Below are 12,766 nucleotides of genomic sequence, written 5' to 3'. Positions count from 1 at the left end.
GGCGGCAGAGACTGTCTCCCTGGCACTCCGGGGCTGAGCCACCCAGCGCTGCCGATGCCCCCGGGGTACCCCCCAGCTCCCTGTTACCCCACCTTCTTGCCTGAACAGCTGCCACCTGGCACGCTCCACTACCAAGGTGAGTCCCTGTACTTCGATGGTGGGCCCGCCGGGGCACCTGCTTTGGCGCTGACCGTGGCGGTGCTCACTTCTCCCTGTCCCACTCTAGAGCTGATGCCACCGGGGAGCTGCCTGCCTGAGGAGACCAAGCCTAAGAGGGGACGCCGGTCATGGCCAAGGAAAAGGACGGCCACGCACACCTGTGACTATGCAGGCTGTGGCAAAACCTACACCAAGAGCTCTCATCTCAAGGCGCATCTGAGAACCCACACAGGTTAGTCACAGTGTGGGGTTGGTAGTATGCCCTGGCCTAAGCATCGATGGGTTGAGTTCCCCAGAAAGCGAGGAGAGGACAGCACGGGAGGAGGGCTAAAAGTAGCATGTCCTAACTCTTCTCTCCTGGGTTTCCAGGCTTTTTTCTCCCTCCTTGGCTATATGAGGTCCTGTGTAGTCTTTCTTGTTGGCTTGGCGTTTTGCTTAAGGGTTCAGAATGACTTGCAGGAGTGGGTGGGTTTCTTGCCAAGGCAAAGGCTGTTGCTCTTTTCTTGCTTCATGGCTAGCTAATTAGCAGGTAGGTCGAAGTCAGCTGGGATTTATTGCTTTAGATGGTGTTGGCCTGCTTCTGAGAAGGAAGCAGACCTCTGTAGAAGATAGTGCTTTCTTTGCTCGTGGTTAAAAAGCTTCACACATGCAGCTGTCTTCACTTGCCCTGCTGTTGTGGAACCTCTGTAAGCTGCTGTTCGCTTTCTGAGGAAACTCTGATGGGCGCCTTGTGAGTGGGGCTTTCAGCTGTGCATGGTTGCACTGACAGGGTGCCTCACCTACATATGGGAGCACATCTTCCTCCATGCTAACACCAAAGAGGCAGAGTTAGTGGTTGATTTGCTGCTCCTAAAATTTGGATAAAATCTGCCAAAGCATGCACCTCAGCCCAAATATAAACCTTAACCTTGCAGCTCAGGAACTGAGATTGTGAAAGCAGGTACATTGTTGGTGGTTTTGCCAGTGTGGGCATTCTGTAACAGTGATTAAATAACCTGGGGATTTGCATAATTTAAATCCTTGGATTGTGAACTTGATTCAGAATTTTCTCCTGAAGAGGAAATGGGAAAGGGAGAGACTGCTGGTAGTCCAGTAGTTAGGCTGCATCTCTGGCTAATGGCAGTGGGGGAAAAGAATCGGTCAAGAAAACAGTACTTCCTGTCTGCCGTGAACTGATCAGCGTCATCTTCAGTATGTGTAGGACCGGGCGTTTGTAACTGTCAGGAAAACTCATCTTGCTGTCAACAGTGGTTTTGTTACAGTGAGGACAGTAAGGTTCAGTTCTTAATCAGGATGTGCTAATAAAAACAGTTTCCAGCTGTTTTTTAATTCTTGAGACCTGCAGTTATCTAAAGACATTGTCTGCTGACAATGCTATTTCTGGTTGCCATTTGATTGTATAACATCAGCCAGCAAAAATAGATTTACCTGAACTTGTGTGCTCTGAAGCATTGTGTGCAAGACGAACAGTGGAAATGAGCATTTTAGTGAAGATTTTGGCTATACCAACATTTATAGTACCTCTATGTCTTTAAAAGACAATCTTACTATGTTTGTCTTTGTAGTTTACTTGCAACTGCTTCAAGAAGTTTGTTCCATTTTTTTTGACATCACGCTTTTTCTTATCCAGGACAACATGTGTTAGAGCTTCTTGAAAGAAAGGTGTTATAAGTGGTAACCACAAAAAAAAAACCACAAACCCTGACTGATGTGGTGGTTTTGTGTGGGTTTTTTTTTTTGTTTGTTTGTTTTGAAAGGCGAGAAACCTTATCACTGTGACTGGGAAGGCTGTGGATGGAAGTTTGCCCGATCTGATGAACTTACTCGTCACTATAGAAAACACACAGGCCACCGCCCTTTCCAGTGCCAGCGGTGTGACAGAGCATTTTCCAGGTCGGACCACCTCGCCTTACACATGAAGAGGCACTTTTAATTGGAAGTAGTGGATCTTTCCCCGACTGCTGTAGAGATTCAGTATTTACAGCACAAGGACCATCTTCTGCAAGATGGGGAAAACGCAGTTTAAGCACTACCGATAATCGAGGTGAAGTCTTCCAAAGAGTGGAAAAGAGGGATAATTACAGACATTGCAACCTTTTAATATATGTACACTTAAAATAAAAAAAAAAACTAAACCAAAACCTTTGGGGTCAATGACTGGATATTCTATCATTCCATTTGTAAATCCAACTTGAATTATTTCTGGACTACAAAATGCCAAGGAGTGACGGGAAGTCACGGATATCAGGGTTAAACAGACTGTGTGTAGTTCGGAGGGTGGGGATATTATACAGGGAAATGATCTTCCCTTAATTTTCTTTCAATGCAATATTGGATGTAAATGTCATCGTGTACTTTTTTTTTCCCTCCTTCTAAAAGCCATTATGATGTTAAAAGAGGAGGAAAAATTCAGGTACAGAATTATATTTTCAAAGTTTGTGGTGCTTAGTGACTGTTGGTTCTAGAGGTACCAAAACCAGGAAGCCAAAGTTCTCAAACTGCTGCATATGTGACAAGGAAATACTTTTTTTTTCTTCTGATTGCTGATTATGACCTAAATCAGGTAAATAAACCTGGTTTATCTTTTTTTTTTTTTTAGAAAATAACTTCATGCAGACAGTCTGTAATGCACTGTGGTTTCGATGTGCAATAGTTTGTACAATGTTTTATTCCCAAATATGCCTTAAGCAGAACAAATGTTTTCTATATAGTTCTTCACATAATAAATATGTAATATAAGTTTAAGCAAACTTCTATTTTGTATATTTGTAAACTATGAAGTTAAAATGAACTTTTTGTTGGAATTTGTATTTTGCATATTCAAGTGGAAAATAAATTTTAAATAAACTTATAATATTTTATCTCAGTAGCTGCTTTAATTTTCTTCTTTGCATGGACATGTCCAAAGAAAGTTTAAGTATGTTAATGGTTGAGTTTTCCAAGGCAAGTTGGAGGTGGAGGAATGTCAAAGGCTTGTAGTCTCAATACTCTGAAAGCTAGGATTGTATAAATGCAGTGCTGATGTAACACATTTTTGGGGAGAAAAGTGTACTTAAAATTTTTGCACTGAATATCTGAATGCCACTAGTTTTGCCATGATGAAACTGCAATTTATTATTTTTAAGGTAACTCAGTTTGAATTATTTGTTAGAGGAAGTACATCTCTTGGGGGCATTAGTCTTTGCATATTCAAAGACAACAAATTACGGAATTATTTTTGTAGTGGTCTTCACAGCATGAAAAATTTCTGGCTTCATTTTCTTGGGTGTCTCAGAGAAGCTGGTGTAGCCACTTTCATGTGAACAGGAAAATCAAATGAGTAATGTCACAAAGAGTAAACTTGACTGAAGGAGTAGAGTGTGCACATAAAACACCTTTTAACAATAAACTACATGGAGTTTATTTTGAAGCTTGCTCTGTACTGGCAATTCAGTAATTTGGCAGTATCTAAGGAGCCAGAATTCCTGTAGGAATCCTGGTATGTATACATAACTTGGGAAGGCTGACCAGGCTGAGTGTACAGTGTGGTTGTCCACTCAAGACGTGTTGCTGTAATGTCCTCAGCCTGCACCTTCACCTGTGCTTGCTCTGCCATAGTGAAATGGGGTAAGCCTGCTGCAGGTCTTCAGCGTTTTTGTTGTAGTTGTCCTTAAGGACCTTACTGCTCTAGTTTCTTTACAAATGCATAGCAATAAGATGATGGAAACATGAACGCTCGGTGAATAGGACCTGTGTTTCTCACTGCTCTTCGTAAAGAAGAAAAGAATGGAATGATTCCTCTTCCACTCGTTTAAAAAGTCAGCTAGGTGTTAGGATAAATACAATGTTCAGTAAAGCTGAGCATGGAAAAGAAATTACAGGCAAGAGCCATTCATATTTTTACAGGAGTTAAAACAAGAGTGGCAGTATCAAATTTTTGTTCCCAAATGTGCTTTAGGAATGCTATTAAATTTCACATTTTTATATGTTCTTTGTGGTGACTGGTGCCATTTCTTTCTAAGGCTGTGTAAGTAACATAATGATGCAGAAAATACTTCTCACCCCTTAGCTCCTAGGCATGCTTTGTTCAACTGAAAGCTATCTTTGTTGGTTCGGTTTATAGGTAGTGCAGGGCGCAGGGAATGTCTTGTTTGGTTTGCAAATAGCAAGTATTTAAAGCTAAATTAAAGTTATGAGTCATCTTTTATCTAAAACTTTTTTCATGTGAAAACGTTTTACAATTAAACCAGCTATTTTTTGCCTCCTCTGTTGCTCTGCCTGCGGATTCTAGCAGAGAGGTCCAGGGTCAATGTTGCAACTGGCATGTTGCATGCATCTGAAGCGTGTTGTCATGTCTCAACTACGGTGGTGCACGCTCAGGTAGCTGCAGGATCAACTCTGTGTAGATGCTGTTCAGAACCATTTGCCTCTGTGCAAGTTCGATGTCCTAACATATCCCTAAGGACTGAAATCTGAAGATTTCATCTGAGAAACTTGTTTTCTTTTGCTTTTCAAGTGTTCTGTCATTATGCAGCCTTAAGAACTTTCTAAGATACTCTAGCATTTAGTAATGCATTATCTGCTTCGGCCAACTTCAGTTTCTGCTCGATGGTTTTATAGAACCTCGGTTTATAGTTGTACAAACAATGGCATTGTTGAAACAGGGCTTTGTTCTCTTCTCCCACTTGATTTTTTATTTCCCCACTGATCCTAACCAAGCTGTCCTCATGTATGCCTTTCTTTCCAGACCTAAATAGGCATGGTTGTAGCTTGGTATTTAAAAAGAAATTCTGCTGTTCCTTTAACTATTTCCAAAATGCTACTCCTATGCTTTTGGGGCAGGAGCCAACACTGGATTTTTGCCTTGCAGTATACAGCCTGTAAGAGGCAGTCCTTTTTTTTAAGGAGGTGTCTGGGGGAAATACTACAATGAGCAGTTGCACCAGTTGTGCTCTGGTGAGTTAGGTAGAGCTACAAACAGCATGTCCTGTTTGCCACCTGTTTTATTGTGTCTAGTCTCCTGGCCGTGCACTTAGGTGCAAGATTGTACACGGATGTAGTGGAATAACACCCGTATCAAAAAGCATATTTCATAAAACGTATGTAAAACACCACGCAGTCTTGTAAGGGTGTCTCAAAAACTGAGATTTGTCTAGTGTTACTAAAGCTATATTCATGTGCTATTCTGCACAGGCTGAGGCATCTAAAAACAGGGTTTGAGATTATTAGGGGTGTGCCCCCTGGCATAGGGTGAGCACCTCCAGAGCTGCCCCAAGGCATTATTTTAGCTCCTTAAAGGAAAAGCTCTGGTGGCAGAGAATGATGTCTGCAGTCAAACTGCGGCCAGCCTTAATGCTGCTCACCCCTAGCCCAAATCTCTCTCAAGCACATGTAACATGTGAAGATTGTTTAAAACAAGATGGCACATGTCTGCCTATCAAGTGCCAAGTATTCAAAAGCAGCATCAGAATAAAAATCCTCTCAGAGCTGCTGCACTTCTGAGCACTTGTCTGCTGCACGCCACAGGCTGCAAGTTTGCACATATCAGACTTGGTCATCAATTGTAATCCAGCACAAATGCTGTTAGCTTTCCCCTTTCACATGAAGGTGAACTTGCGGGAGAGGTGCTCTTCCTCCATGGAGGTTACCAGATCCCGCCACTGCTGAAGTCAACTGCGAATCTCACAAGGATTTATATTAAGCTGATATGAATCAGTGAATTTCATTCTCCTTCTCTTTAATAAGGGGAGATCAGAGACTCCTGCAGTTAATCACCCCGAGTGCTAACGGTTCAAACAAATTAGTTTATTCAGGTTTCCTATGGGAGTGTGCTGGTTGTTAGAGCCAGCCTGCTTCCACTGAAGTCCCTGGCAAACACTTTAATCGCATTTGAGTGCAGGAACTTCCAAATTAACCCAGTTACAAACTGTGTTTCTCTCTGGTCTTTCCTCCTCCCAGAGTGCAATTGGGTTGTGTACTCTAAGGCAGCAGGAAAATAGGAAACGGTTGCAGATGTGGACAGGCAGAACAGCAGTTACACTGTAGGGCTCTGGTGAGGGTCCGGATGTGGTAGGAGTGCCGGCTGGAGAAAATAAACCCAAAGTATGGTGAGCAAAACTCATATGGAGAGGAACACCACTGCTGCCACCATTGTGTGTTAACTCCACTTGCCAGGGGAGCTCCCTATATTAAATAGCTGTGTGTAGGCTCAATGGATGTCTCTTTGCAGACCGAGGAGATGAGTATGTACATAAGGGAGAGGAAGGCCCATCATTCACTGTATTTTAATTGAGGTCACATTGGCTTGGAGCCACAGGTTAACACACCCATATTCCCCCCATCTGCCTCACACCTGCATGGCTCACCTTCCATCTGCCTTTCGCTCCTGCTCTGACTTACCAGGGGGCATTCCCATTACTGTTGAGGGCTTCCCCATCAGGTGCAGAAGCTGTCTTTGTGGTGTGGAGGTGGGTGGTTGTGGTGGTGCTTCCGCAGCCTGCCTTGTTCTCCACCCTAGCTGCATATAGTATCTGCTAGTCTCCTTTTCACCTTTGGATATTTACCTGTGAGCCTCAAGGCTACAACCTTAATGGTGTGAAAGACAGGAGAGGAAAAAGTGGTTTGTGCTTTATTAATTTTTATACTATATTTAAAGCATGTGTACCCAGAGTTTTACAGAAGGAAAGTGGCCTTATTAGCTGCTCGCAAGAGGTATTTGGCAGCTGGACCTTTTACCTTCAGTGATGCTTTCTGCACTCTTGGAGCTGGGACTTCTTTTATAACTGAGGTAGTGATTTTCATGTGGATCTGGTCAGCTCAGGGTCATACTCATTAATGAGAAGTTTTAGGGAAAACCTGTGGTGATTTCAGGAAGGAAGGAGCTGCTCTCCCACACAGAGTTGGCCAGCCCACAGTGGCCAAGGGGTCTTGTTTCATTCCATGACACATCAGGTTCTGTGGTCAGGTCCATTGGGGGAGGGGAGGTGATAGAGTGACTGTGTGGTACTTAATTGCCAGATAAGGCTAAATCACAACAACACGTCAAGCTCCTTTCACTCTGATGCTTGGGTAAGCAGAAGGGTAATCATGTGCTGCTATCACCACAGCCATCTTGCTGCAGCTCTGAAAAGTTTTGCATGGTTTTGCTTTGGGTACAGCATGCTTGTTTATTAAGCACAAGCTAAGGCTTGCTTAAATCTTGCCATTCGAGTTCTCTGCTATCAAACTTTCAGTCTTCATTCAAGAAAATGATACAGCTTCCCTGTATAGGTTGGCTGAAGACCTTTAATTTAGAAACAGATATCCCACAGTTAATACAGAATTATTTTCCCCACTGTCGCAGCAGTGAGAAATGGTCTGACAGGCCATATTGTGCTGCCGACATGCAGGGGTATATTTACTGGGAGCCTTCCCAAAGGTGTTCACTGTCTGTTTATGCAGCTGAGTGTTGATGCCTCTGTGGCTGGCAGGAGCAGCGTATCAGATCGGGTTTGTCCTCCTACCCCTAGAAGGGCACGGGAAGGCTATCCGCTTTTGCTGGCTTGGGGAAGCTGCCTTGCAGTTGCCACGTGGAAAGCCTGGCCTCCCCAGGTATTTCCCATTGGCCTCCCAGAGTCCACCATGTGCTTCTCACCATGTAATACTGTAAACACAGAAATACATGAAAGAGAGCTTTGCTCACACATAAAAAATACTGTTTCTTGAGGTTCCTGTGTGAGTTTGATTTGCACTTTGGGCCTCTGGGAGGGACCCACGACATCAGTGTCGTTTGACATCCAGATCTCAGTTGGAGTCTTCCAGCACGAAGGATCTCCTGGGGACTTGGCGCCCATCATCATTATGTTCCTCTTCTCTGATAAACATGAATATTGTATGATAATCTATTGATAAAGTACTAAGGGCAATATTGACGGTGATTACTGAAGCATGTTGGAATTTACTTTTTAAGCTTTGGACAAGGTTTCGTTCTGTGTTTAGGCTCCAGACATACTGAGTCAATAATGCTGTTGGCTACTCAAGGAGGCTACCCAAAGGGACGCATTTGTCTTTGCACTGGGATGTACTAGGTTTGGCTGACCTTTCTCAGTTCCTGCATCACACTATTTCAGCAACTGGCTCCCCTGCCTAACAAGGGAGGACTAAATTTGCTGGCTGTGCAACAGATTATTATTCATATTTGTTTCAAAAGATCAAAATGCTTTCCAGTGGAAAGCAGAATATTTCACTGCTTTCAGCCTTCCTGCCTCCCCAGTATTCCTGGCCCCTCAGTAACTGTTTGTGCGCTCATCAGCCTTAGAGAGTATTGTAATGCTGCTGTTACCTGTAGAAGTTGCTTGACCACCTTCATTAGTGAACATTTTGTAACCAGCAATTGCTTTGACAGCTTACTGGCGAGGATTCTTATGCAAAGGGACCAACTTGTTATGTGTGGGGCAGTTGGGTTTCCTTTAACTCTGCTGTGGAGATGCAGAGAAGCACAGGGCAGAGCAGTGGCCAGTTTAGTCCAGTATTCTGCCTCAGCCACTGGCCATAAACGTAACTGTAAGGTACAAGTAGACCTGTGATGGGTATCTTTCCGGTGATCCCACCTCACACTCCCTGGAAAGCTCCTTTCCAAGCCCTGACGATTACAGGCTTGTTCAAGCTTAGAAGCTTGAGAAGCACAGATCCCTTTCCAACCTGAGTTTATTTTATGCTGTAACTCTACAGATTCCACTTACTCAATAAATATTTGGTCTTTTTTGGTGCCTTCTGGAGTTCCACAGCTAATAGTGAACTAGCCTAAAATCAGAGGTGGGAGAGGGGAGAAGAAAGTATTTCCTTTCTGTAGTTTCCAGGGGTGCTAACTTGCAGATTCCTGCCGCTTCCACTTTCCTACATGCTGCAGAGAAGGGAAGGATCTAACCTCTTGCTCTAAATCAGCCTTGATTTTGTTGTTTACTGCCAAAGGCTGGAAAGATTCAACTTCAGCTGTATTTTTAATTAATTTGGGAAGAGAAAGTAAATATGTGCTTTTTATATATGTGCATCTTTATATATGGATGAGTTCATCTAGTCTACAGTACACTGGAAGAATGCCATGAGATTTTAGCATAATACGGTATTTCAGTCAATATTTAAAAGGTGTTTTGGCTTACTGTTCTTTTAATCACCAAACATCTGAGAATCCCTCACCCCACTGCTTTTTGTTTAAGGATGGGTGTTTTATTCAGAACAGAAAAAAAAACCTCTTTTCAAAACTTTCTTTGGATTCATGAATCTTAGCAAGATGTAACACTGTTGGTTAAAATATTTTCTGCTTCATGTACTGAAATATCCACATAGGTTGGAATTACTCATTATTTATTTGTACACATTTATTACTAACACATTGTTTACAATTATTGGGTCTGCATATTTGCTGTTGTTAAATTTATTGTTACATGGAAAGGGAAACTGACCACAGCAGTGTTTATTGGTACAAATCTAACCTTTCTGATATTAACTCCAGCTTTTTCTCTTTGATTATACTTTCAAAGCTTTTTTTCTGCACGTCTTTCCCTGTTGTTTTGTCCCAGGTTTTGAAGAGCAAGTGTCAAAAAAACAGAGTCCCTTTATACTAGGTACTGAAATTCATTCCAGGTGAGAGAATTAGCTTTCTAAGAAGTGATCAAGGTATATCTTAGCTGTCTGGGAATCCGACTACTTCATTAGCAAACCAAACTCGGATAGTTACAGGTAAATTCCCTCAGTGAGATAAGTTTAGGGTTTATGCTGATTTGGGACTAAGCAAATGAACATCATAGGCAAATCTAAACCATTATAAAAATAGGTAGCACTTTGAAAAAGTTTAAGATCTGAATCTTTAGGGTCCAAATCTGGAAGCCCTGTGTGAACAAGGCAAAGGGAAGAGGGTGGGAGTATGGGAGAATATAGAGCAGAGGAACAATTTAAATACTTACCAAACCACTGGGTAAAGACAGAGATTTTTTCAGACTGGCTTCTCCCAACATTTTATTGTGTGCCAAACATAAGGTGCCAGAGTTTACATTTAATACCTCTGCCCAAGTTAGTAATTTCAATAGATATTGATTGTCCACGAATGCATGCCACTAGCAGCACAGACACAAAAGAAATCTCTTCCTTTGCAGATGTACATCATGTATAAAACTTGATAGCTGTATTTCCTCCAGCCCAGGGAAGACTCTCTGCAGACTTCTCCATCTTTTGCTGCCTGCTGCTTTGCACGTGGCTGCCTGCTGGGAGCGAGGAGACAGCAGATGACAAACCTTTGTCCCTAGACAAACACAGTGACCAGTGCCAGTGTCCCTCTTCTTCCAGGCAGGACTGACAGCATACACTCAGCAAGATGCTTGTGGCTGGAGGCATGCTGAACTCTGGGTGCCCCACTGCTGTCAGCACGGCTCCTGAGACAGGGATGTGAAAGCAGGAGAGGCTGGTAGGAGGAAAATATGCAGATAGCCAAAATGCCTCAGCAATGCTAGAGAGAATGTTAGAGTGACAGTTGTCTGATTTCCTCCTCCTTCATGAATCAAAACTGGAGCTGTTTTGAGCTAGAGCTTTGAAATACACTAGGTCTGTTGTTGTTCCAGCTTTCTCCTCCCCTCCCCCCTCCTTTTCCCTCCCTTCCCCTCCTCTCCTCTCTCCCCCCACCACCACTCCCTGTTCTTTGCTTTCCAATGACAGCATTTAATCTTTCCAGTTTAGTTCAAGAGGATTTGTGATTTGTGCTGCAGAACCAAGCTAATAGGGTTCTTTTGGAGACGGAGCTCTCAGCTCATGGCTTTAATGAAGATCCAGCCCTTGGCATCCTGTGGCTTAAGTGAAATGACAAAACATATCACTGGACAGAGGGATTGAGACAAAAGGCCCAAAAACGTGACAAGAAGAATAGGAAGTCCAGTGGCAAGGGTACTCTACTCAGCAGCTTGGCGAGTGCTCTCCATGTCTACTGGATGCAATGAAAAAGCAAACCACACATCACCACTCAAGCCCCTGTAGGGCTTCACCTTATTTCCCTTGTTGCAATGAAGAAAACATATGACATGGACAGGATTTTCAACTTGGGGTGTGTGTGAAATTTTTTTCTCCAGATTCAAATTACATGAAAGTTCATAAGGTTCCCAACGCACTGGATCCTCATTATTTAGTATGCACAAACAAGTTCACAGATGATGAGGATTCACAGCAGCAGCCGGAAGGAGAGACTAGAGGATGCAAATAAAGATGTGCCTACCTTGTGATTCTTGAGGGTGACAGAAGGAGTGAGTCCAAATGAGTATTCGGTCCTGTGTCAGAAAGAGACAGTGGTGAGCTTCTTGTTTAAAATGAGGGACAGTGTAGAAAACTCCAGACAGGTTTTTTGGGGTTTTTTTTTGTTTTGTTTGGTTTGGGTTTGGTTGTTGGTTTTTTGTTTTGTTGTGGGTTTTTTGTTGTTGTGTTTTTGTTTTTTGGGTTTTTTTTTTCCCCTCCTCCATATTCTCTTGCAGATGTCTGGGTTTGCTTTGTGTTTTTATTTATTTATAGGTATTTCTATGGCACTCATCACCATAGTATCTGGGCAAATGTTCTTTCCTTTCTTGTATCATGTAATTAAATCTATACAGAATACATATGTTCTTGTCAAAGGAGAAAAAAAAAAGTTAAGCTCTGCATTTGGAAGGGATTTGTCCCCTGCAATTATACACTGCTTTTGCAATGCTGTATCTTTCCATGTACAATGAGTGGGGAAATACACAGTCTTGTTAAGGCTGTACGTTCACACACCCACAACCCTGGTGTGCAGGGCCATGGTACCTGGCTCACTGCCTGGCACATGGGCAGCAGGGGTAGCAGCAGGGAAGCAAGGCACTTTTGCAATCGTTGGATTTCTCACCTCACTGGGGACCCTGAAGCACGCTTCTGCCTTCCTCACTGATCCAGGCATGAGCTGACAGGGCTGAAAGTGCTGAAGGCACAACAACACACACACACACCAGCCCAAAATGGGGAAGTACAGAATCCCTGTGAGACTCTCGGAGAGGGTAGCTTGCTGGTTTTACTCTATTTGCGTGGCTAGGGCTCCTGGGAAGGCCAACACATCCCTTCAGCTCAGGGTTTGCAGGAGGAGAAGCAGCAAGCACTGGGAAGAGGCTGGAGCTTTCTGGGAAGCCAGCAGCATGAGCTGGGACTGGTCACCTCCCATTCATGTGTGACTCTGTGGAGTATTTCGCAGTGAAATGTCCTGGTGTCTGGTACGATAGATGTGGGTGACCTGCAGAGCTGATCTGAAGGGCTCTGAGGACAAGATGATGATGGATCAGGACCAGATTTACTCTGGAAGTTGGAGCAAAGGTCTGCCAATCACACCAGTCAGCTCTGTCCCAGCAGAAGCATCAATTCGACAGGGAAGCTCTGCTTTCATATAAATACACAAATAGATGCAGGCAAGCTGTGCACCAGCTAAGGCAACAGTCCTGCAGATACTCCCTGGCTTAGGTGGGCAACCAGCTAAGCGGTGCCTGGCATGCCAGTACGCGGTGGGCCACATTCATACTGAGATGAACAGAGGATGGTGTTTTGAAGTAAGAGCTGGCTCCTGGAGACTGTCTCCCTTCAGCAGGGAAGCCATCCTCCCACCCAGGGCTGA

The 12,766-nt window shown here is 43.5% G+C and overlaps 1 protein-coding gene across 1 annotated transcript; it reads left to right on the top strand.

The window, feature by feature from the left end:
- Positions 1-54: 54 nt before the first annotated feature.
- LOC104505585 (Krueppel-like factor 4) lies at positions 55-3,017 on the top strand. Its single transcript, XM_010160871.1, has 2 exons — positions 55-391; positions 1,917-3,017. The coding sequence occupies exons 1-2, from the start codon at positions 55-57 to the stop codon at positions 2,090-2,092; spliced, it is 513 nt and encodes a 170-aa protein (XP_010159173.1). The 3' UTR covers positions 2,093-3,017.
- The last annotated feature ends 9,749 nt before the right edge of the window (positions 3,018-12,766 follow it).

Source organism: Eurypyga helias, unplaced genomic scaffold, assembly GCF_000690775.1.
Source record: "Eurypyga helias isolate BGI_N326 unplaced genomic scaffold, ASM69077v1 scaffold37361, whole genome shotgun sequence".
Taxonomy (NCBI): Eukaryota; Metazoa; Chordata; class Aves; order Eurypygiformes; family Eurypygidae; genus Eurypyga; species Eurypyga helias.
Note: the sequence above shows the minus strand (reverse complement) of the source record. Positions and strands in the feature narration are given on the sequence as shown.

What these genes read in the sequence shown, in the direction of transcription:
- LOC104505585 (XM_010160871.1), top strand. Translation starts at nt 55, where the DNA reads ATGCCCCCGGGGTACCCCCCAGCTCCCTGTTACCCCACCTTCTTGCCT. An exon ending in GCATCTGAGAACCCACACAG is followed by an intron (nt 392 to 1,916) that starts GTTAGTCACAGT and finishes TTGTTTTGAAAG; the next exon opens with GCGAGAAACCTTATCACTGT.